We start from the raw sequence: 26,920 nt of genomic DNA, 5'->3' as shown, positions 1-26,920 counted from the left end.
GAGGGAGGGAGGGTGGGTTAAAAGAGAGAGGGGGGTTGTTAAAAGAGAGAGGGAGGGGAGGTTAAAAGAGAGAGGGGAGGTTAAAAGAGAGAGGGAGGGGGGTAAAAAGAGAGAGGGAGGGGGGTAAAAAGAGAGAGGGGAGTAGGGGGGTAAAAAGAGAGAGGGAGGGGGGTAAGAAGAGAGAGGGAGGGGGGTAAGAAGAGAGAGGGAGGGGGTAAGAAGAGGGAGGGGGGGTAAGAAGAGGGAGGGGGGGGTAAGAAGAGGGAGGGGGGGTAAGAAGAGGGAGGGGGGGTAAGAAGAGAGAGAGGGAGTAAGAAGGGGGTAAGATGAGGGGGAGGGGGGAGTAAAAGAGGAAGGGGGGAGTAAGAAGAGGGGGGAGGGAGTAAGAAGAGGGGAGAGTAAGAAGAGGGGGGGAGTAAAGGGGGTAAGAAGAGGGGAGGGGGGAGTAAAAAGAGGAAGGGGGAGTAAGAAGAGGGGGCAGGGGGGTAAGAAGAGCGGGGAGGGGGTAAGAAGAGGGGGGAGGGGGTAAGAAGAGGGAGGAGTAAGAAGAGGTGGGAGTAAGAAGAGGGGGAGTGGGGGAGTAAGAAGATGGGGAGAGTAAGAAGGGGGAGTAAGGAGAGGGGGAGGGGGGAGTAAGAAGAGGGGGAGAGTAAGAAGGGGGGTAAGAAGAGAGTGGGAGTAAGAAGGGGGTAAGAAGAGGGGGAGGGGGGGTAAGAAGAGGGGGAGGGGGGAGTAAGAGGAGGGCAATTGCCCCCTCCCCTGTCCGCAGGCACCGTGCGGGCAGCCGGCAGGGGAGGGAGGAAGAGAGGACCCGGGAGCTCAGCCTGCAGCTCCTCTGGGTACTTCTTGCGCGAGCACAGATCGTTGCCGCGGTTACCACGGCAACGTTACGGCTCTTGCAAGAGTAAACTCTAGCCCTGGAGCTACGGGCTAGAGTTCACTCTCAACACTGTGACCACCAGGTATTCCTGGTGGTCGCAGTGGTGAGAGTGAACTTTAGCCCCATAAACACACTGCCCCCACACACCATACACATTCACACACTGCCCCCCATACACACACACTGCCCCCACACACACCATACACATTTACACACATTGCCTCACACACACACACATACACTGCCCACCCATACACACACAGCCCCCATACTAACATTGCCACACACATACACAGCCCCCTCGTACACACATTGCCCCACACACCCTACACATTCACACACTACACCCCCTCACACACACTGAACCTTTCACACACACTGCACCCCTTACACATTGCACCACTGCTCCTATACCCTACTACAGCCTCATATCCCAGCAGACCCCAGGTAAGTTGTCAAACTGTTCTTAAACGGTTTGACTACTTACTCTGGGAGGGGGGCCCGGCCCTCCTGGCACCATAACGACTACACAGAGTAGTAGTGGTTATTGTGCATGGATTATTTCTTTAAATAATCTACGAGTGCCCCAGTAGCCAGCAAGCCAGCCAACCCACAGGCCAGCCAGCCCACAGGCTGGCCAGTAGACAGCCAGCCAGCCTACAGGCCACCAGTTAGGCTTAAAGCCAGCAAACCCACAGCCTGCCAACCGCAGCCAGCAAGCCACAGCCTGCCAGCCGCAGCCAGCAAGCCCACAGCCTGCCAGCCGCAGCCAGCAAGCCCACAGGCTGGCCAGTAGACAGCCAGCCAGCCTACAGGCCACCAGTTAGGCTTAAAGCCAGCAAACCCACAGCCTGCCAACCGCAGCCAGCAAGCCACAGCCTGCCAGCCAGCAAGCCACAGTCAGCAAGCCACAGCCTGCCAGCCGCAGCCAGCAAGCCCACAGCCTGCCAGCCGCAGCCAGCAAGCCCACAGCCTGCCAGCCGCAGCCAGCAAGCCCACAGCCTGCCAGCCGCAGCCAGCAAGCCCACAGCCTGCCAGCAAGCCCACAGCCTGCCAGCCGCAGCCAGTAAGCCCACAGCCTTCCAGCAAGCCCACAGCCTGCCAGCCGCAGCCAGCAAGCCCACAGCCTGCCGGCAGTAGCCAGCAAGCCCACAGCCTGCCAGCAAGCCCACAGCCTGCCAGCAAGCCCACAGCCTGCCAGCCGCAGCCAGTAAGCCCACAGCCTTCCAGCAAGCCCACAGACTGCCAGCCAGCAACAGTAATTAAGGTAAGAGGAGCCAACTTGGCCTAGGTATCAGCTATGTTGTGTTGCTATATTGTGAATAGGAACCAGAGTGTTGGAGAGACCCCCCTCCAGGCCCCATTAGACTCCATTGTAGTCTCTAATGGGACCTGGAGGAAATTCTTTCTAACACACTCTCTAAAGGACACTGAGATAGCCTCTGCTAGAATGCTCCCCCCCTCCATGGCCCATTAGCCCTCAATTGTAGTCTCTACTGGGGCCTGGAGGCGACTGTTTCCAGCAAGGACACTGAGATGGCCTCTGTTAGAAAGACCCCCTTCCAAGCCTGTTAGACTCCATTGTAGTCTCTAATAGGGCCTGGAGGGGATTCTTTCTAACACACTCTCTAAAGGACACTGAGATAGCCTCTGCTAGAAAGACCCCCCTCCATGGCCCATTAGCCCTCAATTGTAGTCTCTACTGGGGCCTTGAAGGGATTATTGCACTTTTGTTCCTTGTGTCTAAAGATTGTGTAGGGTGTGGCTGGAGGCGGTGCATGGAGGCGGGACATGGGTGGTGCTTGCTGCGGAGTATGGGTGGGGCCTGTAAGGGGGCCCTTGATTTATTTTGCCCGGGGGCCCTGAGGGTTCTCAGTCCGCCCCTGGTCTTGAGTTAAACCTGAGATCGTGGTGTGTGAAAATAACAGATCAGTTAGACTAAACAAGATGTAATAATAAGTGTGTATATATGCTGTAATGTTTAGAAGTCTATATAACTGGAATGATAGTAATACAGGGGGGAAACGGAAATGTGAAAAAAGGTTCAGTCTTTACCAGTTGATGCGCAGAGGTATAGATAATCTCCTCCTATTACTACAGAGACCTTATCCCTACATAGAATGTCCTCTAGGACAGTCTATATTCAATGATAAAGTAAGTTAGGAGGATATGATATACGATCAGTAAAGGCTCAATAATATAATACCAATACTCCCTCAATCAATCCCTTGCTATTAGAATGGGGTACCCCTACATAGAGAGCACTTTAGTGTGGGGGCCCTAAATGATAATAGAGGGGACCTAGTTCCCCCGGCCCCCACCGATAAGTGGCGGGTAGGGGCCCTAAAAGACAATGGGGCGGGGGGACATATTGTCCTCCCCGCCGGACCCCATCTCTGTTGCTGCTGGCTCAGTCCACACTTCGCCCCCTTGGCTGAGATCATTAAGCTTGATGATCTCAGCCAATCCAGTGTTTCCCATAGCTAAGCATGAAGAGTCTACTGCATATGTGCGGCAAAATGCAGCGCTGCGCCAATCAGCATCTCCTCTTAGAGATGCATTAAATCAATGCATTTCTATGAGGAACGTTAAACGCCTCCATGCAGAATGTGTAGACGCTGAACAGCAGTGCTGCACATTTTGCAACACCAGGAATCACCTCTAGTACCCGTCTGAGTGACTGCCAATAAAGGTGTTACTAAGCAGTAATGTAAACACTTCCCTTTCTCTGAAAAGGTGGTGTTTACATTAAAAGGCCTGTAGGGACATGTTATAGATACAATAACAACTAAATTAAACTGTTGTTGTTCTGACGACTATGGTGTCCCTTTAACTTCCCTGATTATCTAGGATAAAATTAGATACAAATTTAAGTTAAGCTCTAACCCTTCACCTCGAACACCAATTCTTAGAAACAGAGATTTTCCACCTGGGATGCAGCCACAGGTGTTTGGGAACCTAGAGGAGCCAGGGGCTCTGCGATATCTACATTTGTGGGACAAACCTTCCACAGTCCGCTTTGCTACTTAAAAGAGAAGCACCCACTAAAAAGTCATAATTTCTTCCACATTGTACAAACTCATAACTTTGCAAATTTCCAATCAACAGTCAGGGTACAATCAGGTCAATCCTTTACACTCTTTGAGGACCTTTGCATGCAAGTAATTTATAGTAAGAGCTTTATATCAGTAATTTAGAAGCACATATGCACAAACTCATCAGTCTGGGGACCTATGAGATACTTATCCGATTGGGAGAAGGAGTTGGGTAGAAAAATTGACAGCGACGATTGGAAAGAGATGTGGGAGGTGACCGCCAAAGTGTTGATTTGAGTAACGTGTCAAGAACAAATGTACAAAATATTATTTAGATGGCATACCACTCCTCTTCAGTTACACAGAATGGAAGGGATCGCTCAGATGAGTGCTGGAGATCGAGTGGTCAAAGAGGCTCCTACTTTCATATGAAGTGGTCCTGTATAGTAATAGTGACCTTCTGGAAAAAGGTGAGGGGACACTTGATGGAGGTTTTCCACAGGCCATTTGTAATTTCAACTCTCCCAAGCTATGGGAGGCTTTCCAAGAAAATCATAGATATTACTCAATAAAAGCACCTTGGAGGGCCATCAAAGCGAATTGGCTATAGGTTTTCACCCCACCTATGATAGCGGTTTTATGGACCATGTTACCTCCACCGTATATAATTCTCTAGCTACGTTTTATAAGATATGGGAACCCTGGCATGACTACAAATCTATAGTGTGACAATAACGGGTAAGATCAGACAAGTGTTTCTACCCTACCACTGGCCTCATTTTTTTTATTGTCTTGGGTTAAAATAAAAGTATTATTCAGGTCTACCCACATTGTCATATCAGAAACTGTACATGAAATATGCTTTTGGTTATTACAGGATATTTAGTAATTGTATACCATCCTCGTCAAACCATGTACTTGACTATTGTGTTGACTCTTGTGTTGGCAGTAGTCAAATCAAACTGCTTATATTTTAGAACTATGCTGCAACAGTTTTCTCCTGTTTCTTAAATAAAGAATTTTTAAAAAGTGACCCTTTTTGTTTGGAGTGGGGATCCTCAGATTTGTAACACTTGTTGATAAAAGCTTTTCAGTTATTTTGTAAAGTTATTTTCAATAAAAACACACCAAAGTGACAGAGATCCTTGATTTCAAACCTAACAAGTCTTTGAAATATAACAATTCCACTATCTTAGTTAACTATAAAAGTTTAAATGTTAGTTTTGTTTATACAGTGTGTTGAAATTAGATAAAATGTCTGGGGGGCATTTGTATGAGTTAACATTCTGAATATTAAATTACATATTTAAACATATGTTTTGATATAGTGTGTGTTTTCTGTTTTTGTTTGTTTTTTTTGTCTTTAATTAGACTCTCCGCTCGCTTTCACTCATTCTCCTGGCTGTATGTTCATTACGGATATTAAAAACGAGGACATAACTAACACTCAATCCATGGATATCCCGGACGTTGTGCAAATTTCATCTGATCCTCTGCATTACAGTCTCTTATCACAAAGTACAGCAGAAAAAATTCGGTCCCTAGAAAACATCATTGGCATAGATCCAGGTGATAAAAGAATATTTCAAATAATCTGTAAATCAAAGTAATATGCACAGTTGTGATTTATATGTTTTCGGATTGATACACAATAGTGGTATATAGATACATTCAGAATGACTCTTACCCAGGTGAAATAGATTCACTCTCACAATGACAAGGTGGGATTTTTTTTTTTTTAACTCTCAGATCAATAGGCATAGGTGAAATTCATTCTCACTTAGACTTACAAATGCATATTTATGATACTTACTCTCAGACTAATTATGCATCATTGGATATATACTCTCAGAAGCATGCATATCAGATGCTTGACACATACAGTTGTGATTTTTCATTTTTCGACTGACATTCACATTTTAGATTGTAAGCTTATTTGGACAGGGCCTTCTTTACCTACTGTTCCTGGAGGTCAATAATGTTTTGTTAGAATTTAGTGTTTGTTTACCTATTGTACAGTGCTGAGGAATATGTTGGTGCTATATAAATAATTGTAATTCTACATTGATGTTGTTCTTTTTTCAGACTCACACACAAACACTTGTGATTTAGTCACTTTTAGACTGTATTCATGTTTTATTTGTGACCCTTCTCCTTTTGAGGGACATATTACATTGGCAGAGTAGTAAATCTTGCACTAGGGATGCCTTTGAAAATGTTACAATTTTCTTTTCTTGGTTTTTAGGTGATAGGGGGATAAAACATCTTATTCTTAAGGATGAACTTCTGAGATCAAGTCTGTCTTTGTCTCATGCCAAATCCGTGCTTATAACCACTGGGTTTCCAACCCACTTTCAACACAATCCTCCCGAAGAAACTGATGGCCCCCCTGGTGCCATCGCAATGGCGGCTATGTTACAAGCTCTGGGAAAAAAGGTTGCCATTGTATCAGACCAGCGAGCCCTTGATCTGAACAAGAACCTTATTGACCTTGCTGTAAAGCAAGGTAAATACATTTAATTATTATTATTTTCAGTTGGTAGCCTGGCGTTGTCATGCCTTAGATTAGTGGTAGCTTGTCTTGACATTCAAGCAATTGGTGACTGCATTGACCATAATTGATGGTGTTATTATGTGACATTCTGCCAACTAAAGGTTGTTAGTTTTATAATGTACACTGTATAGATCATGCTTGTCTGCAGGATTAAAGTTATTAATTATGTAGAAAACCGGTAACTGGAATATATGTATATCGTCCATAGAGGTTTCATTAGAAAGTCACTAAGAATGTTAAAATGCTCTTCATATACTCATAATGTTATTTGTGATTTATAACCACCATGTTATCCCCTATCTAGGTACTTAAAATACATCTGCTTCAACATGAGACAAGACAATTAATAATTTCCTTCAGTGTTTTTGTCACGTCACAGGCACAGACAAGAATCGCTCAGTACATTTAGGTCTAGCACATGAATTCTTAGCTGTATGGGGAATAAGATGCATCCGTACACCTCCTAGTGGAGTAAAGTGAAATTACAGAGAAATACAAATATAGAAGCCAAATACAGGTACATCAAAAATATATTAAATGGCAAGGTGCACACCACAAAACTGGTGAAAAAAATAATTTACCCTTGAATAGATTGTAATAAGATACCTCGAGTCTTCTGTCAAATATATATAGGGCTAGACAATTAAATAATAAAAAAACAAAAAACAAATACACAGTGTAATACTGTGTAATACTAAAAGAAAAAATTGGGTAATTGTTGCACTCACAAAAATATGTTTGTGTCAGGCACGTAGTTAGGCTTTAACATATACGTCCTTCTTATGTCCTCTTCCCACTTGTTCAATGCATAGAGGGAAAGCAAAAAGACATAGTGCAGCAATTCCAACCAACTAAATTACTTTATTAAAGTTGCACTCACAGGATATAAAATCAAGTATGGCACGTCAACAAGCTCCGGTTGGATACATCAGTCCACAGGAACAGTCGTGCAGAAACAAACTCAGGATAAAATTGAAACAGGAAATATATAATACAAACACTATGGGAGTCCTAAAAGCCCTATGCGTTTCGTCCCATGCAGGACTTCCTAAGGGGAATCCGAAGGGTGTATAGAGATGATCTATTTCTATATTTAAAAGCCTCTTTTCGCGCCATCCCAAAATCCAATCAGCCATTCGGGACCGGCGACTTTGTGCAGGCCCATCTGAATCCAATGAATGTGTCTCAAGCCTCTAAATCAGTCAACTTGGTGATGGATTTCATGGGGAACATGAATTGCGTTCCAGTAGATGATACCTTAAAGTCCATCGGTATGAGTGCAATATTTATTACACAGTATTACACTATTTGTGTTTTTTTTATATTTTTTTGTAGATTGTATAGCCCTATATATAAATTACAGAGAAGATCAGTGAGAGAGTTGCGCAAAGTATATTATTCTTGTAAAAAATAAAATCAATGTAATTAGCAGCACAGCACAAAACAAATATCAGAGAGATAATGAATGGCATGTGGAAACAAAGAAACATATAGATAGAAGCATACAGATAGACTTCACATATGATCAAAAGTAATAGATAAACACAGTGTTAACATATAGTGCGCCTGTGTTTTTTGTTTTTCCCCCCCATATTGCTCTAACTCTGATTTCTCTCTCCAGCAATCATTATGGAAATATTTAAATTGTACAAAAATGGACAGTGCTATAGTGCACATGCAGTGCTACTAGTGATTTATTGAAGGGCACAGAGTATGTACAGATGTTTTGGGTTGCCCCTTTATTAATACAAAATGTCCTTAAACACGAAACACAATGACACACACACACACACACACTAACTAAAGTGAATCCATATGCCTCTGCACTAACCCAATAGAGTAATCCATCAACGCCATTGCTCCAGCTGTCAGGCGGGGTGACGCCAGACATAATGTACTTGGCATTCTCCATCGTTGCAAGGTGTTGTTATGGTACAAATAAACAAAGCTCTAGTCTCTCATATCACAAGTGATATACACTAAATGCTGTTGCTGATTACAGCTTCCAGGAATAAAATATTAATAGCTACACCATTCATAACTAATACAGAGTAAACAAAATAGAGCATTTTTATAATGTAACACCAGGTTACCAAGAGGGCTTAGATACACCACATGGACAGCAAATAAAATGAGTTTTATGGCTAACAAGCCAGAGGCTGGCTAATAAATTTGTTGTAGCACTGTATTTCCACTATTGCTGCCCTCATTTTTGTCTAGCTTGTTCTCACTACCCCTGCCTTAAGAACTTTTTTTTTCTTTTGAATTTTGTATTACTGCAGAACTGGACACGATTGTCAATGATTTGATTATACGTAATTCTACATCTCATATTCAGTTTTGCTTCTCTAAGCCTGAACTGGTTTTGTTTTAATTACATGATCACAACAATGTCCTCTAGACCAGTGTTCTCCAACCCAGTCCTCATGGACCACCAACAGTCCAGGTTTTGTTAGTATCGCCATTGGAATAACATAGGGAAATACATAAATCCTGGACTGTAGGTGGCCCATGAGGACTGGGTTGGGGACCACTGCTCTAGACTGCTATGAACACTTCCCTACAATATAGTAAATAGATGATTTCCCAGGTTCTTTTGTCAAAGTAATGAAACTACTTTCATTATTTGTATTGCAAGACCAAATTTAAACTATAAAATTTCTCAAACTCACAAAACAAATATGGACAAAATGAAGGTTAGAATGAATCATTACCTGCCTTCATGTAGAATAGAATTACAGGACACTGTAGCTATTTTTATTGGAATACATTTAAATTATTGTAAGCCTATAGTAGCTCTTCTTATTTTATGGAGATTATCTTCAATTAACAAGGTATATTTGTACTAAATTTTTATGTCTCCTCAATTCTGAAACGCCCTATCTAAAGTACTATAATTAATTTCTTATATGATTTGAGGTGTGTTTGAAAGTATTCGGATCTTGGTAATTAGATTCTGTTTTACGTTTTTTAATTACAGATTTACTAAATCTGAGCTTATTGTGTGTTTTTTTTATAGATTCCCATCTCCTCTAAGTTTGAGTACGGTAGTTGTTACTAGTCAACACTACCGATGTGTTATTTGAAAAGAGTACACTTTTACCTTTTGTGTTTTAGAGCACAGTGTGGTTATGGAAAACTTATTTGCTTAACCAGTCAGAATGGACAAGAAAAAAAAAGTGAACAGTCACCCATTCCTGGTGTGCTATAAATCATAAACATAAAGCTTAACTGAAATAGCAGATAACTTTGTTTGTGTACACATTGGTAGGGCATTCATATATACATCTGCTCAATGTCTAAGACTAGGTCCATAATTAAAGATCAAGGGTATTTATTGAATTTTTCAGCATCATTATTCCTCTAAGACTCACATGGACCATTTGTGTTGGCAACAGTTTTAATAAGTTATAGAATTTCTATAACTCAAACATGGACACTAACATGTTCGCTATAACCTAGTCCACTGCAATTTGGTAGAAATTGAATTGTAAAAGTAGGACACTGTTTTGCTGTGATGGGTGAAGTTTCTTTGGGTCGGAAAGGTATAAAAAAAACTGATGAATCCTATTAAACTAGTACATGAAATAGATATAGAATATAAAAGCAAATTATGAGTCTGGCACTCTGACCAAAAAATAATATTGTACCCCTGTATAGATCAGGGTGCTTCTCAGCACTCCCTATGGAAAAAAAAGAGAGCACTCAATGGATTTTCAATTAATCACTCTGTGTATTAAATCAGCATAGATCAAGGTTTTGACCCTACCAGGTCTTTATCAGGATCTTGATAAAGATCTGGTAGGGTGGAAACGTTGCTCTATGCCGATTTATTGAAAATCCATCAAATGCTTTTTTTTTTTTTCATTTGGATCTATTTATTTATTTATATCCATGTCATATTTATATAATATGTATGTAAGTTCTAAAAACTATTTAATGAGAATCATACCAGATTTACAATGTGAATTCAAATCTATATTTCTAAACAGGTGATGCTTTAGAAATCTAATGAAATGTATATAGTTGATACAGGTTAAATCATGGCTTTAGGTATGGCTGTCTGTATAGCCTCTCTTGTGATCTAATTTCTTCCCCTGAAATCAGTTTCTATGTTGACATACAAGTTAGCGCATTCGGATCTCTCTCCCCTTATTCAGGGACATGAGTTGGCAGTACTCGCCAAGGATGTGAAATATTCCCAACAGAGGTGATCAGTATTGGTGGTACCCACCAACCCTGGGCATGAACCCTAGAAACAGAACATAGAGTAAAGAAACTTAGAATAATTAGGAGATTAAATTTCCTCAGAGAAACTCCTCTTGGGTACTAATAAGTAGATAGGCTGATAAAAGGTGAGTGCAACACAGGGCTCGACAAATCCCAGGCGTCAGGTCGCCGTGGCGACTAGGATTTTTGTCCTGGCGCCAGGGATTTGCTGACATATGCAGCCCCCGAGGTGGCCGGCTGTCTATTAGTGGAGTCGGGCGGCTGGCAGGCTCATAAAGAGCATGGGCGTCCGTGTGGGTGGTAGGTCGGCTGACCAGCTCAGGAAGAGCGTGGGCGGGCGGCCTTACGAATGATAGCGTTGGTGTGCGCACGGACAAGAGGCTCCTAGAGATTTGAGGCAGATAGGCAGGTGCGTGAGGGAGCTGTAACAACCTCCTTGCTCTGCTCCCTTGCGCGCCCTCCAGTGGTGCCGGGAGACGGAATATGACGTAATTCCGGCCCCGGCATCACTAAACAGCGCTCTATGGAGCAGTGCAGGAAGATGACTGAAGCCCCACTGGACCACAGGGAAAGCTGAACCCAGGTAAGGAGGCTGGGTATTCACATAAATGTGTGTGATTATTGCAGTGACTATGTGTGTTTGTGTGTGCGTCAGTGAGTGTGTTTGTGTGCGCGTCCGCGAGTGAGTTTGTGTGTCAGTGAGTGAGTGTGTTTACATAAATGGTCACCCTCCAATCACTTGGGAAAGGGTTTTTTACTCACCTTTTCCCCCAACGCTGTACTGACCTCTCCGCAGCTGGCCTGCCTCCATGACTGTGATCATCAATCTTGATGATCTCAGCCAATCCAATGCTTTCCCATAGGAAAGCACTGGGAGGCTATTGCGCATATGTGGCAAAAGCTCATGCTGCGCCAATAAGCATCTCCTCATAGAAATGCATTGATGCAGGGCGTGGAGACGCTATACGTAGGTCCTGCATACTGTGCAGCACTGACCAAGGATGCGCTCCAGAGCCCGCCTGAGTGACTGTCACTAGAAGTGTTACAAGACAGCAATGTAAATACTGCCTTTTCTCTGAAAAGGCAGGGTTTACTTCGAAAAGTGTGCATGGACAGATTATAGACATGAGAACAACTACATTAAGCTGTAGTGGTTCTGGTGACTATACTGTCCTTTTAGGAATTGTATTTTTGACATTGAAAAACCTGGCTCCTAACTTTTTTTGCTGGCTCCTAGATTCCAAGCAAATCTGTCAATCCCTGGTGCAACATATAACACTTAACAAGGATGTGAACACTTAATAGTGGAGAATAGGTGTATAAATTATCCAATTGGTAAACCAGAAGGCTTTATTTGTGTTGCCTAAAATGTATTACCCATAAATGATCCTATCAATTTATTATTAAAATAGTGGTAGTATTTCGGTCGGTAGCTTAGAGTCTCTCAATTGTCCAATGTAAACATTGGTTTGAAAATAAGATTCCCAAGTAACTTATGGTCTAATTAGACCTAGAGATAATAGTCTAATTTCAAACTGTGGTGCTCTAGGGTTAATAGGGGAGAGTACAACTAAGCTGTTGACTGGCTTAAAGCCACATCAGGGGTTGTACCGTTAGAATCCTGAAAAAAAATTGTCTCAGCGCTTGGAAATGGAGCAGCATATAACCCCAAATGCTTAGGGCAAACAAATGAAAAAGTATGTGTGTATTTAGTGATTCACATATAGTGGACTAAATACAGCAGTGGTATAAGATACGTCAACTTATCCAGATTCTCCAATAAAGCAATTATGATTGGGATGTCTAAAGAGTTTACCTCATAAGGTAAATAGGTTTGTAACCTCCTCCTCCAGTGAGCTGTGCATACATACTGCTTTCCCCATGTATGCGTCTGAATATCGGCAGCTTCAGCTAGACAGTCACTAAGACACCTTTGTGGGTGCCAGTTAAACTATAAGTCCTTATTGCTGCAGTATAACTACTCCAACCAACTCCACCATTGCCGGTCCTAAGCCCGGATGAAAAAGGAGGAGGGTTGTGCGTGGGGCTAGCAACCCCACCCTGGAAAAATCTCAAATGCTACAGAAACGCCAAAAAGAGAAACAGAGACTAACTTCCTGGAAGATGGAGGACCTCCGACAATTCGTAGACGCATGATGATAGGTGGTGAAAGACGAAAAGAAGCCACCGAGCCAATTACCCTTCTTTCGACCAGGAGAACCCACATCGCCACATGGAATGTTAGGACCATGTACGAGACGGGCAAGATGAAGCAGGTAGCTGCCGAGATGAAGAAGAACAACCTGATCATACTGGGCATCAGCAAAACCAGATGGACACAAGCAGGACAGAAGAGATTGACTACAGGAGAGCTGTTGCTGTACTCCGGGCAGGAAGAGAGTGACGCACCCCGCAAGCAAGGAGTAGGCTTTATGTTGGCTAAGCAAGCACAAAGGGCACTGATTGGATGGGAGGCGCACAGTGCCAGAATCATCACAGCAGCCTTCAGAACCAAACAGAAGAAGGTTAAGCTTAACGTCATCCAGAGTTACGCTCCAACCAATGATTCCGATGAAGAAGGACGAGTTTTACAATAGACTGCAGAAAATCGTTGAGACATTCCGAGCCAGAGACATCATCATCCTTATGGGAGACTTCAACGTCAAGATTGGACCCGACAACACAGGATATGAACAAGTCATGGGGATACACAGGCTGGGAGTGATGAACAATACTGGGCAGAGATTTGCGGAATTGTGTGCGCTCAACAAACTGGTCATTGGAGGTAGAATCTTTCCTCACAAGCGGATCCACAAAAACACCTGGGTATCACCGAATAGTGTGACAGAGAACCAGATTGACCACATCTGCATTAGCAACAAGTTTAGAAGAGCCCTGCAGGACGTTAGAGTTAGAAGAGGAGCAGATGTGGCGTCTGACCACCACCTAGTAGTCGCCAGCATGCAGCTGAAGTTAAAGAACTGGAGGGAAACAACACAGTGTAGAGTGAAGTATGATGTCAGCTGCCTAAGGATCACCAGCGTCAGGGAGGAGTTTGGACTTCAGTTGAAGAACAAGTTTGAGGTGCTACATGAGCTGCACGAGAAAGAGGAAAGAAGCAGTGTACAGGCCAGCTGGCAGACCATAAAAGAGAGACTGAGAACAGCCTGTCAAGAAGTGGTCGGAGCAAAGAAACAATCACCACAGAGAGTGGATCACAGCTGAGACCTTGGGCAAGATAGAAGAGAGAAAACAGAAGAAGGTGGCAGCAAACAGCAGGACTAGGGCAGAAAAAGCCAAGGCCCAAGTGGAATACGCAGAAGCCCACAGAGCAGTAAAGAAGAGCATTGGGAAGGACAAGAAAGACTACATAGATGGACTGGCAGCTGAAGCAGTATAGACCGCATACAACAGCAACATGAAACAGCTGTACGACACGACTAAGAAACTGTCTAGAAAGTACAGCAAGCCAGAACGACCCGTCAAGGACATGGACGGAAAGGTCATCACAGGACTGGCGCAGCAGATGAATAGATGGTCTGAACACTTTGAGGAGCTCCTGAACAGACCAGCACCACCAAATCCATCAGACATCAACCCGGCCAACAAAGATCTCCCCATCAACTGCGGCAAGTCGACTAGAAAAGAGATTGGGAAGGCCATCACCCTGATGAAGAACGAGAAGGCAGTTGGACCTGATGACATACCAGCAGAGGCCCTGAAAGCAGACCTGAAATCATTAGTGGAAATGGTGTACCCACTCTACGAGAAGATCTGGGAGGAAGAAGAGATACCGACTGACTGGAAGAAGAGTTGTCTATTCAAGCTTCCAAAGAAAAGTGACCTCAGCAACTGTAACAACTACAAAGGTATCACATTCCTGTCAGTGCCAGGCAAGGTCTTCAACCGCATCCTCCTAGAGCGGATGAAGGACGTTGTTGATCCACAACTACGAGATGATCAAGCAGGCTTCTGGCAGAATCGATCATGCATGGACCAGATTGCAATGCTGCTCATCATAGTCTAGCAGTCCTTGGAGTGCAACTCATCGCTGTACATTAACTTTGCCGACTATGAGAAGTCGTTTGACAGTGTCGAGAGGTCCTATGGAACCTCCTCCTGCATTACGGCACTCCAGCCAAGGTTGTCAACCTAATCAAGAGCTCATATGAGGGAATGACCTGCAGAGTGATCCACGGAGGATAGCTTACCAACAGCTTCCAGGTGAAGACTGGAGTCCGAAAAGGATGCTTGTTATTCCCGTTCCTCTTACCATCGACTGGATCATGAAGACATCCACCAGCGAACACAGAAATGGAATCCAGTGGACTTTGTGGAGTCAACTGGATTACTTGGACTTTGCCGACAACCTCACACTTCTCTCCCACAGCCAGCAGCAGAGGCAAGAGAAGATCAGTGTGTTGGCAGCTACATCAGCACAGGTTGGACTAATCATCCACAAGGAGGAGACCAAGATCCTTAAGACAACTCCAATGTGAAGTCAGTACTGTTGTACATGACTGAAACCTGGAGGACAACCAAAAGCACCAACAGAAGAATCCAGACATTTATCAACAGCTGTCTCAAAAGGATTCTCCACATTCGCTTGCCAGACCCCATCAGTAACACCAACATATGGGAAAGTACCTGACAACTTTCAGCAGAGGCAGAAATCTGGTAGAGAAGATGGGGCTGAATTGGGCATACCCTACGCAAACCGCCAACCAACATCACCAGGCAGGCTCTTAGGTGGAACCCCCAAGGAAAGAGAGGCCATCCAAGAAACACCCGACGACGCGACCTCAAGGCAGACATCACAATGATGGGCTACACCTGGAGTCAACTAGAAAGAATGGCCCAGGACAAAAGTCTCTGGAGATCTACCTATGGCGGCCGATACCCCAGAGGGGTGGAGGGCATAAATGAAAATGAAATGCTGAACTCCTCCAACCATCTAAAGATAACCAACTGTCTTCCTCATTACAAATAAACAAATATGTGAACAAAATCAGTGCATGGTGCTAGGTCATGTGAAAAAAAGTATCCCGACATGCATTTCGGTGCTTAGAGAGCACCTTCATCAGGGGGGAAACTTTTGGAACTGAGAATCTCTGGTTTATAAAGGTGGTAAAGCCCACCTTCACATCGGCTTCAGCCTATAATACTTCAGCAGTTAGTTCCGCCTATCAGTGCGGTTTCAACCTATCCAAATATATGTTGATATCATAGCTCAAACTGGTCTTGAAAAATTCCCTATTCCTTGGTTGTTTAGTATCTTAGTCGAAAAAAAAAAAAAACCCACAATGTTATCTAATTACTGAACATACACTCCATATATTGTAACTTTACTATGTCTTTGTAATTGAATAGCAGGTATACTATAAAGTCTCTTTCCCGATCACACCCCCACTCTTAGAGTAGATGAGGTTTAAATTATGTTTTTATTATAATATGGTGTACTTTTTGATTTAATTGATATTTTGACTTATGATATCCTCGGCAATATTACAAAGCCTAGGAAAAATAAACATTGTAAGAGATCACAATAATGATGACAATGCATCAGGAAGCACAGGTTTAGGTTGGATATGCATGAGTAGTCATCTGATGAGTAACGAGATATAACGTGCATAGATGCATTATAAAGTTTAAACACAACAGACCAATTAAGCATAGGGCATGAGGAATAACCACTAATTGTAAAGTTTGATAACAAGAAAACACCCTTAGCTAGGCTGATTAAGTATGATAAACACGGTAGACATGGTTTATACAGTATGTGTATAGTTACATGCTATGTATACAGAAGTGGCTGCGTACACCACTGGGGTCGAGCCCAAAACCGCAAAGGTATCTATATAATTCAAGCAGGGGGTATCTAAAACATATATGTTTAGTTAGACATATATTACCCCGGGCCCAGACATGTCAGTATAACCCTCCCCGACCCAATTTAAGGTACAGCATTATCAGTGACAGATCCCCGCAGTCCCCGTCTTAGAGGATGTGAAAAACAAAGCAGTTTAAGTGCTAAACAACACCTACATGCTAGGTGATTCTCATATGTTAAACCATATTTACATGTGGGACAGTTATTATAGATTACCGCATGTTAATTGTGTTCGGCTGGTAGCGTCCATGTAGGTGTCGGAGCTGACATGGTGTAAGGGAGCTGTGTTTTGCCCCTCTGCGGAGTCCTATAAAGTCTGTCAGCCCACCCCGTCCTTCAGCTTTAATGGAGAATCCATCTCTGTGGGGCATTGGGCTAGTAAGGGGTCTGAGTGGTGTTGTGGTGGGTAATCCGCTTCGGTCTCTGCTTAGTGGGTGTCCTCGTTAGGGTTAATGTGCTCCGGTTGCAAGTAGGTTGTCTTTTTTGCATCGTGGGCTTGTCAGAGCTGGCTGTGATACGCCGTATGGCAGAAGGAGCACTGCATGCTGCCTTGCCTGGGAGACCCCACTCCCCAATGGATCTGGAGGGTAGGTTGTTGTTTGCTGGGTGTCGGTTGGCTGCAATGCGCTGCATTCTCTGGCCCAGTACACCTCTCCTTCTTTTTCCTGCTTCGGGCCTGCCCCTGCTCCGGAGCCTCGATCTTGCGTTGGTAGATGTCTCGCCTGGGTATCATGGTGGGTATTTGTTTGCTGCAGTGGCAGGCGTCGAGCCTTCTTGCGCCTGGTTGTCTCGTTGCTTTCTGCAGGCTCGGGCAGGGAGCTTTTCATTCCTCTGGCATCCGCGCACATGGCGTCCGCCATCTTGACTGAAGTGTCCAGGCCCCGTTTCATGGTGTTAGTGTTAGGGTCTGTCACAGCGGTCTCGGCCCCAGGGTGTGGACCGGGATCACCCCCACCGGCCCAGAGGGGGGAACTGGGCCATGACCACACAAGTTTGGGCCCCGGGCTGGGTTCTGTTGGGCAGGACAGTGGGGCAGCAGCCGTCTGTCCCACTTACCGCCGGAGTAGGCCCCGATTGGGGCATCGATGCCCGCTCGTCCAGGGGACTGCAACTCGATGAGCCAGCCTTACCCTGGATCCAGTATCCCCTTTGCTTCGAGGACCGTCGGTTTTAGTGATTAAGAGCATAGTTTCAGGCTTAAAGTTTGGTGGCTTGCAGGAGCTGAGTGTGTATGCGACCATCCAGCTTGGCGGTCACAAATTGTGTTGGTAATTTTGCTTTTGCTTCCTATTCTGAGATGTCTCTGTAGTGTTTGGGATATACGCTCCTTTAAACTGAGTCCAGTCATTTGTTATGTTGCCCAAATGTTGACTTCTTATGAAATATTTGCAGCCCATACCACCATATTTTAATCAATAGCTGTACCAGTTAGGTACCAGCTTATGATATTATACTGCTTACCGTATATACTCGAGTATAAGCCGAGTTTTTCAGCCCATTTTTTGGGCTGAAAAACCCCAACTCGGCTTATACTCGAGTCAAGGTCTGTATTATGGCAATTTGCATTGCCATAATACAGACTGGGGGGAGAGGGGGGCTGGCAGAGCTGTACTTACCTGTTCTGCAGCTCCTGTCAGCTCTCTCCTCCTCTGCGCCGTCCGGTCAGCACCTCGGTCAGCTCCCAGTGTAAATCTCGCGAGAGCCGCGGCTCTCGCGAGATTTACACTGGGAGCTGACAGAAGAGCAGAACGGACGGCGCAGAGGAGGAGAGAGCTGACAGGAGCTGCAGAACAGGTAAGTACAGCTCTGCCAGCCCCCCTCTCCCCCCCACTGAACTGCCACTGGACCACCAGGGAAGGAGAGCCCCCCTCCCTGCCATATATCAAGCAGGGAGGGGGGACGAAAAAAAAAAATAATATAAATAAAATACGAAATAATAATACAAAATTAATAATAATAAAAAAAAATTAATAATAACAAAAAAAAGGGGGATAAGGACCACTATGGGAGGGGGGGGGTATAAGGACCACTATGGGAGGGGGGGGGTATAAGGACCACTATGGGAGGGGGGGGGGTATAAGGACCACTATGGGAGGGAGGGGGGTATAAGGACCGCTATGGGAGGGAGGGGGGGTATAAGGACCACTATGGGAGGGAGGGGGGGGATAAGGACCACTATGGGAGGGAGGGGGGGATAAGGACCACTATGGGAGGGAGGGGGGGATAAGGACCACTATGGGAGGGAGGGGGGGATAAGGACCACTATGGGAGGAAGGGGGTGGGATAAGGAATACTATGGGAGGGAGGGGGGGGGATAAGGACCACTATTGGAGGGAGGGGGGTATAAGGACCACTATGGGAGGGAGGGGGGGTATAAGGACCACTATGGGAGGGAGGGAGTGGGATAAGGACCACTATGGGAGGGAGGGGGGGTATAAGGACCACTATGGGAGGGAGGGGGGTATATGGACCACTATGGGAGGGATGGGGGGGGATAAGGAACACTATGGGAGGGAGAAGGGGGATAAGGACCACTATGAGAGGGAGGGGGTGGTATAAGGACCACTATGGGAGGGGAGGGGGAAGTAAGGACCACTAGGGGAGGGGAGGGTAAGGACCACTAGGGGAGGGGTGAGTCAGGACCACTGGGGGGGGGGGTGAAGGAACACGGGGGTGGGGAGGTAAGGACCACTGAGGGAGGAGGAGGGGAAGTCAGGACATATGGGGGGGGGAGGGGGCGGCAACATTTTTTTTGCCTACGGCGGCAAATATCCTTGCACCGGCCCTGCACACACTGCATTCATACACACACACACTGCATTCATGCACACACACACTGCATTCATGCACACACACACTGCACTCATGCACACACACACTGCACTCATACACACACGCTGCACTCATACACACACGCTGCACTCATACACACACACATACGCACACACTGCATTCATTATACACACACTGTAAATAAATATTCAATTAATAAAATTTTTTTAGGATCTAATTTTATTTAGAAATTTACCAGTAGCTGCTGCATTTCCCACCCTAGTCTTATACTCGAGTCAATACATTTTCCCAGTTTTTTGGGATAAAATTAGGGGCCTCGGCTTATATTCGGGTCGGCTTATACTCGAGTATATACGGTATTTATCATAAGCAGAGCGATAAAGGCCACCCAATGTTAAATCATTTGGACAGGGCCGCCATCAGGGCATGACAACCGCAACGGTTGTCATGGGCCCGGCGGTCCTGGGGGGCCCGGACTGCTCAGGTCGTCCGGGCCCCACATTCAGTGGGAACATACCGGGTCGCAGGGGGCCCTGCGACCCCGGTATGTTCCCACTGGGCCGGCCTCTTCTCCTGGGGGGCCCAGCAGCCGGTCACCTCAGGGCCCCCCAGAGGCTGGCCCTGCTGACACCCGGCGCCGGCGGGCGCGCGAGGGAGCACTCTCCTCTGAGTGCTTCCTCTTCAGCTCCCTCGCGCACCGTACTGATGCCGGAGCCGGAAGATGACGTCATCTTCCGGCTCCGGCATCAGTATGCGGCGCGCGAGGGAGCTGAAGAGGAAGCACTCAGAGGAGAGTGCTCCCTCGCACGCCCGCCGGCGCTGGGTGTCAGGAAATTTGAGGGGGGAGGGGGGGGGATTTGAATGAGTGGGGGGGGAGAGGGAGGGAAGGGAGGAAATTTGAGTGGGTGGGGGTGGGGAATTTGAATGAGTGGGGGGGAGAGGGAAGGCAGGAAATTTGAGGGAGGGGGGAGGGAGGAAATATGAGTGGGGGGAGGGAGGAAATATGAATGAGGTGGGGGGAGAGGGAGGGAAGGGAGGAAATTTGAGGGAGTGGGGGGGAGAGGGAGGAAATATGAATGAGTGGGGGGGAGAGGGAGGGAAGGGAGGACATTTGAGGGAGTGGGGGGGGGAGAGGGAGGAAATTTGAATGAGTGGGGGGAGAGGGAGGGAAGGGAGGAAATTTGAGGAGTGGGGGGAGAGGGAGGGAAGGGAGGAAATTTGAGGAGTGGGGGGGAGAGGGAGGGAGGAAATTTGGGGGGAGAGGAAGGGAGGAAATTTGATGGGGGGAGAGGAAGGAAATTTGGGGGGGAAGAGGAAGGAAATTTGGGGGGGAAGAGGAAGGAAATTTGGGGGGGAGAGGTAGGAATTTTAGGGGGGAGAGGAAGGGAGGAAATTTGAGGGAGGGGGAGAGGAATGGAGGAAATTTGAGGGAGGGGGAGAGGAATGGAGGAAATTTGAGGGAGGGGGGAGAGGAATGGAGGGAATTTGAGGGAGGGGGAGAGGAATGGAGGAAATTTGAGGGAGGGGGGAGAGGAAGGGAGGAAATTTGAGGGAGGGGGAGAGGAAGGGAGGAAATTTGAGGGAGGGGGAGAGGAAGGGAGGACATTTGAGGGGGGGAGAGGAAGGGAGGACATTTGAGGGGGGGAGAGGAAGGGAGGACATTTGAGGGGGGAGAGGAAGGGAGGATATTTGAGGGGGGGAGAGGAAGGGAGGAAATTTGAGGGGGGAGGAAGGAAATTTGAGGGAGGGGGGAGAGGAAGGAAATTTGAGGGGGGAGGGAGGAAGGAAATTTGAGGGGGGAGGGAGGAAGGAAATTTGAGGGGGGAGGGAGGAAGGAAATTGGAGGGAGGGGGAGAAGAAGGAAATGAGAGGGAGGGGGAGAAGAAGGAAATGAGAGGGAGGGGGAGAAGAAGGAAATGAGAGGGAGGGGGAGAAGAAGGAAATGAGAGGGAGGGGGAGAAGAAGGAAATGAGAGGGAGGGGGAGAAGAAGGAAATGAGAGGGAGGGGGAGAAGAAGGAAATGAGAGGGAGGGGGAGAAGAAGGAAATGAGAGGGAGGGGGAGAAGAAGGAAATGAGAGGGAGGGGGAGAAGAAGGAAATGAGAGGGAGGGGGAGAAGAAGGAAATGAGAGGGAGGGGGAGAAGAAGGAAATTGGAGGGGGGGGGAGAAGAAGGAAATTGACGGGGGTAGGGGGAGAGATTGACATCCATCACACACACACACACACACACACACAATGTACCCCTTGCACACAGAAAAACACAATGCATTACACACAGACACACATACACAAGCAATGCATCCCTTACACACAGCAACACACAATGCACCCCTTCCACACACTCAGTGCATCCCTTACAGACACACACACTGCATCCCATACATACACAAACTCACCTTGCAGCCCTTACACATACAAACACAGATTCACACAATGCATTCCTTACACACATCAGGACAACCCCCCCCCCCCCCCCCCCCACACACACACACACCCCTGTGAACAAACTCATTGGTGGAACATGAAGGTGGACCCTGGGACCCAGACCTTGAGCTGTGTAAAGGGCCCTCAAAAAATGGAGCTGCTTCTCGTTCTCCCAGAACATTGATTTTTGTGACCACAGTTACAAACCGCCTCCAGAGAGCCTGTTCTACACCAGACCAGTGGAGCCAGACGGCAGCTGAAGCCCATCATCATCCTCATCTGGTTGTAAGTAGGCAATCTAGTATATTATTCGTGGCACTAATCTCTAATTTACCTCACATTAAAGGGACACTATAGTCCCCAGAACCACTGCAGCTTAATGTAGTGGTTCTGGTGTCTATAGCCTGTCCCTGCAGGCCTTTTATTGTAAACACGGCGGCACTGCAGCACTGTGTTAGTTAACATGGCAGATCATATGGGTGGGGCACTGTGATGTCACATGGGGGGGCGGCAAACTTAACTTTTGCCTAGGGCGGCAAAAATCCTTGCACCGGCCCTGCAGACACTGCATCCCTGTGGGCGGACTCGGGGGGGGGGACTCGGGTGCAGGCGCCGGGGGGCCCAGACCTTGAGCTGTGTCAGGGGCCCCAAAATTTCTGATGGCAGCCCTGCATTTGGATATTCCATTCTATATAGCACAATGTGAACGCTAAAACAGTAGAAACTTCCATTCTATAGAGGTTGTCTAATGTTTAAAGAGGTAATGGCATCCAGCTCTCATAAAGTCCTGAAGACGCATGTTTATTGGAAACACATCGACAATGCTTATTTCTGTGATATGTGGGGTTTGCCTCTCAGAATTATCTAAGGCACTAAAATCACCATGGTGTCCCCTCTTCCCCCTCCCCCCCACCCATCCTCAGTTGATGAGTGCCGTCTCCCCCCGGCCTCTCCAGATGGTGAGTGCCATCTCTTCTGTTTGTTTCACTAATGCTTGCAGGGCAACTTTTACTTCTCTAACAATTACTCCATTACATGAAACACTTAAAATTGCTTACTTCTTTTTCTTCACCTTCTTCCCATGTGATTGAAGTGACAATTGCATTTTATGAGTAGGACATCTCTTTTTATACATCTAATCTTAAATGAGTAGGAATTTCAATTCATACAGCCAGGCTAATATTAAATATGTAGAGATGAAGATGAAGTGGTTTGGGGGACTATAGTGTCCCTTTAACTGTATCATGTCAAAACACTTTGTCAGATCTCATGCCATCATATATAAGATCTCCTTCTTCTCTTCTCTTTTTTCTTTTTCCATTGGCTAACATTCTGTATCTGCAAAGTTGTATGACTATTGTAATAAAGCCCTATGACTATTACAATATTTGATTTAACGCTGTCCTCTTCCTCCCCATTTTCATCTCCCATCTCCATTTTCACTCCATTCTTCTTTTACTTTTTGCCCACAATCTCTTTCCGTCATACCGGCCTTTTACTTCTGAAGCTGTGTCCTTAAGGGATTAATATTGCTGAAATAAATTACCTCTATGAGTCTTTTGTAACTGTATGTACTCTTGTTGTGCTCATCTCTTTACACTACAAAATGTTTTGCTTTTCACATATGCAATTGCCTTGTAATGGCTTTTTCAAGTCTTGTCTAACACTTTGTAATATGTAATGATTGTTTTGCAATTTATTCCTTAAAAACATCAATACAAATTGATTTATAAAAGAGAAAAGCATTACAACATTTTTGAGGGTTTATTCACTAAACAGGCAATTAGGAGAACTGATCAGAGAATTGCACATTGTAAGCCAAATTAATGATTTGGAAAGTGTTCTTTATTATTTCTCTCCAGGAGTCATACAATTCCCTGTGCCTCTGTTATGTTACAAAGAGGAGTCTTCGGACTCTGCCATCAAATTCCTGTGTGAAAATGGAAATCCGGCAACTCCCAGGTGAGAAATATTGTGTATAGTGAGCATCTGTAAAACCACATGCAATAGTAAGGTTTATTTGACAATCATAGGAAATTTCAAAAGTAGCCAGATGTAGAATCTATCCCAGGACCATATGATCTGAACATTTCTCTTTTTGCTGACCTTGACAAACCCTAGGTTGGTCATAACTACTACAAATATTTGTGGATGAGCTTTTCAAATTATTTCATATTTTTGGGATAATATTTTACAATGTTTTTTTCTTAAAAATATTAAAATACCAAAAAAATCTATATATAAAAATGTAAGTATTAAATAATTTTAAAAGTGTATTCAAAAATATTAAATGGAGGCCTTTATTAGGAGTACCAGTCATTTCTTGTTTATGTTTATGAATGGATATCCATTCAGACTCCTAAATTGTTTCTTTGACTTTTAAAAATATTTGTCAGGCCCTGCTTTAGTGTTTCTCTGTACTCCAGTAAATCAGCAGTCTAATGTCTGTACAAAAACATTCACTTAATTTGTGACTTTTTTTTTATATTTTGGCATAATTTATTGATTTATTCAGTTTGTTGACAGCCTTGTTTCAATGCATCTCTATGAGGATATGCTGACTGGCGCTTTGCAGTGTTTTGCAGCGTGTTTGCATTCGCTTCCCCAGTGCTTTACCATAGGCAAACATTTATTATATATATATTTTTTAAACTTATTTAACAGGTGCAGGGGGATCTGGTCACCTAAATAGTGTTTTTAACACAATAGGGTCAGGAATACACATTTGTATTTCTGACCCCATTAAGCTCACATACCAGATAACGCAGACTGTAGTCTTAATGATAAATATGTTATGTGTTTTTTGACAGGTATGATCACCTGGTGGCAATTGAACGGGCAGGGCGTGCAAGTGATGGCAATTACTACAACGCCAGGAAAATAAACATAAAGCACTTGGTAGATCCCATTGATAACCTCTTCCTAATGGCCCAACAAATTAGTGGAGTCAGTACAACTGGTGAGTATGTAAAACCGTGTTGCTGAATTCACATCTGTAAAAGTTAGAGATTTCCACATTTTGAGATATAGTCCTCTGTTGATATGGATTACTGTTCCCATATTTTATGTATTTATCATCTTTTTCTCAATAACAAAACCTGTGCAATAATCACTCCCAATAGCAGTTCTATGTAGTGGAGTGAAATCTTTATGTAGAAGCCTTGTACCCCAAATCCACATGTTGACAGTGAATTCCTTTCCAAATTTTTATCAGGGGTGATAAGGTAGACACTCTGCATATTTCCTTTTTAAACTCTAAGAAAATTAAAGTAGAGATGCCTTGCTTTGTTTAGGTATCGGTGATGGTGGGAATGAGCTTGGGATGGGCAAAGTAAAGCAAGCAGTGAAGAAATACGTTAACAATGGAGATACCATTGCCTGTGATGTTGCTGCAGACTACGCCATTATAGCAGGTAAGTTTAAGCACGTAGCAAACCAAAGTCTGTTGGTGGTGACTGTTCCTTATTGCTCCTACGTAGTTTCTTTACCAACTGTCTGAAGATTGGTAGTTGAAAGAAATTGATCATGAGAAATTAACAGTTGGTATGTTGTAGGAAAAAAATTTCTACCTGGCAAAGTTCTATTAGACCTTTAGTTTAAAAAATATTGGTGGTTATGTGTAAAAATTGTTGCATTGAGTTTTGTACACATTCACCAGGTTTTATGTGTAAACTCTTACTCCAACCATAAATGTTGATGCCTCCCAACCCCTCCATTTCTGTAGTGTGCCATTTTTTTATTCTGGTTTTGAATTTTGAATTTTTTTGAATTTCTTATTTTATTGATGATTTTATTAGGAATAAAAATACGCATTTGCAGTTTGAAGGGATTTTTATACATAAAAGGAACACTGTAGGCATCATAAGTACATCAACAGACTAAGGGGTTATGGTGCTACGAGTATGTCCGAAGTAGTTCCTGCATCACTTTTGGAGTAAACAATCTAGCAGAAATGCTCAGACCCCAGCAGTCTTGCCTCCATGATGATATCGGTGTGTCTGTACATCTGTGTCATTATGCGTTTCTGTGGTTCTGGATCAGTGTTTGTATCTGTGTGTCTGTACATCTGTATGTGTGTCAGTTTGTGTACCTGTATGAGCGTCAGTGTGTTTATCTGTGTTTCTGGATGTGTCAGTGTGTGTCTCTTTGTTTCGGTATGTGTGTCAATGTTTGTATAGGTGAATCTGTATCAGTGTTTGAATCTGTGTGTCTGGATGTGCGTCGGTGTGTATCTGTGTGTGTGTCAGCATGTATCTGTGTTTCTGTATGTCTGTTAATGTTTGTATCTTGTACATCTACATGTGCCAATGTTTGTATTTGTGTGTCTGTACATCTCTATGGTTGTCAGTATTTTTATCTGTGTCTCTGTACATCTGTGTCAAGTTGTGTTTCTATATGTGCCTCAGTGTTTGTATCTGTGCAGCTGTTTGTGTGTCAGTTTGTATTTGTGCATCTGTATGTATGTGTGTGTGTTTCTATATGTGTTGTGAGGATATTTATGGAGTAATAAATATTAAAAAAATAATATTTTATAAAAATTATCAAAAAGTAATTTAATAATTTTTATTTATATTAAATTATATCTTGGCACCGTTTCCCCTTGATTGATTTAAAGCGAAGAGTTAGCCATTGTTTTAATTTTTATAGACCCGTGAGTTCGTTTATTAGAGGATTTGTATTTCACACATTAATCACAACCGGTAATAAAAATATTATTTATTGTGACAAATAATTAATAATAACAATAAGTAACATGCATGACATCATCGCTGAATATTTAGGTATACAATAAGAATAAGATATGGCAACAGTTATGACACAATTAAAGATGGCCTAATTGCAACAATATCCAGCAACATGAATAGATTAACTCCTAAAGGAGTTACATGCAAACTTAATACAATTCTAGAGGAATTATTTGTAACAGTTATATCCACATATATGCATTTTTAGCAAGACTACAGAAAACTTTTAGCTTTAGAAATCCTTTTACACAGACCGTAATACACTTCACGTCGTAAAAATCTTAGATGCTATTAGTTTGAATCACAGTGAGTTAACTCACTCACTGCTGGATACAATTCTAACAGGCTAAACACTATAATATTGCAAC

General features: G+C 44.4%; 1 protein-coding gene across 4 annotated transcripts in view; it reads left to right on the top strand.

Annotated features, from left to right (window-relative positions):
* The window catches only part of DGLUCY (D-glutamate cyclase), a 165,618-nt gene that overhangs the window by 112,000 nt on the left and 26,698 nt on the right, over nt 1-26,920 (top strand). For all 4 annotated transcript variants that reach the window (XM_063440139.1, XM_063440141.1, XM_063440140.1 and 1 more), the window contains exons 7-11: nt 5,287-5,484; nt 6,161-6,421; nt 23,670-23,769; nt 24,618-24,766; nt 25,101-25,220. In XM_063440139.1, coding sequence (XP_063296209.1) covers nt 5,287-5,484; nt 6,161-6,421; nt 23,670-23,769; nt 24,618-24,766; nt 25,101-25,220 — 828 coding nt within the window. The remainder of the gene's footprint in view (nt 1-5,286; nt 5,485-6,160; nt 6,422-23,669; nt 23,770-24,617; nt 24,767-25,100; nt 25,221-26,920) is intronic.

Source organism: Pelobates fuscus, chromosome 13 (assembly GCF_036172605.1).
Source record: "Pelobates fuscus isolate aPelFus1 chromosome 13, aPelFus1.pri, whole genome shotgun sequence".
NCBI classification, from domain to species: Eukaryota; Metazoa; Chordata; class Amphibia; order Anura; family Pelobatidae; genus Pelobates; species Pelobates fuscus.
This window is presented reverse-complemented; position numbering and strand designations above follow the sequence as displayed.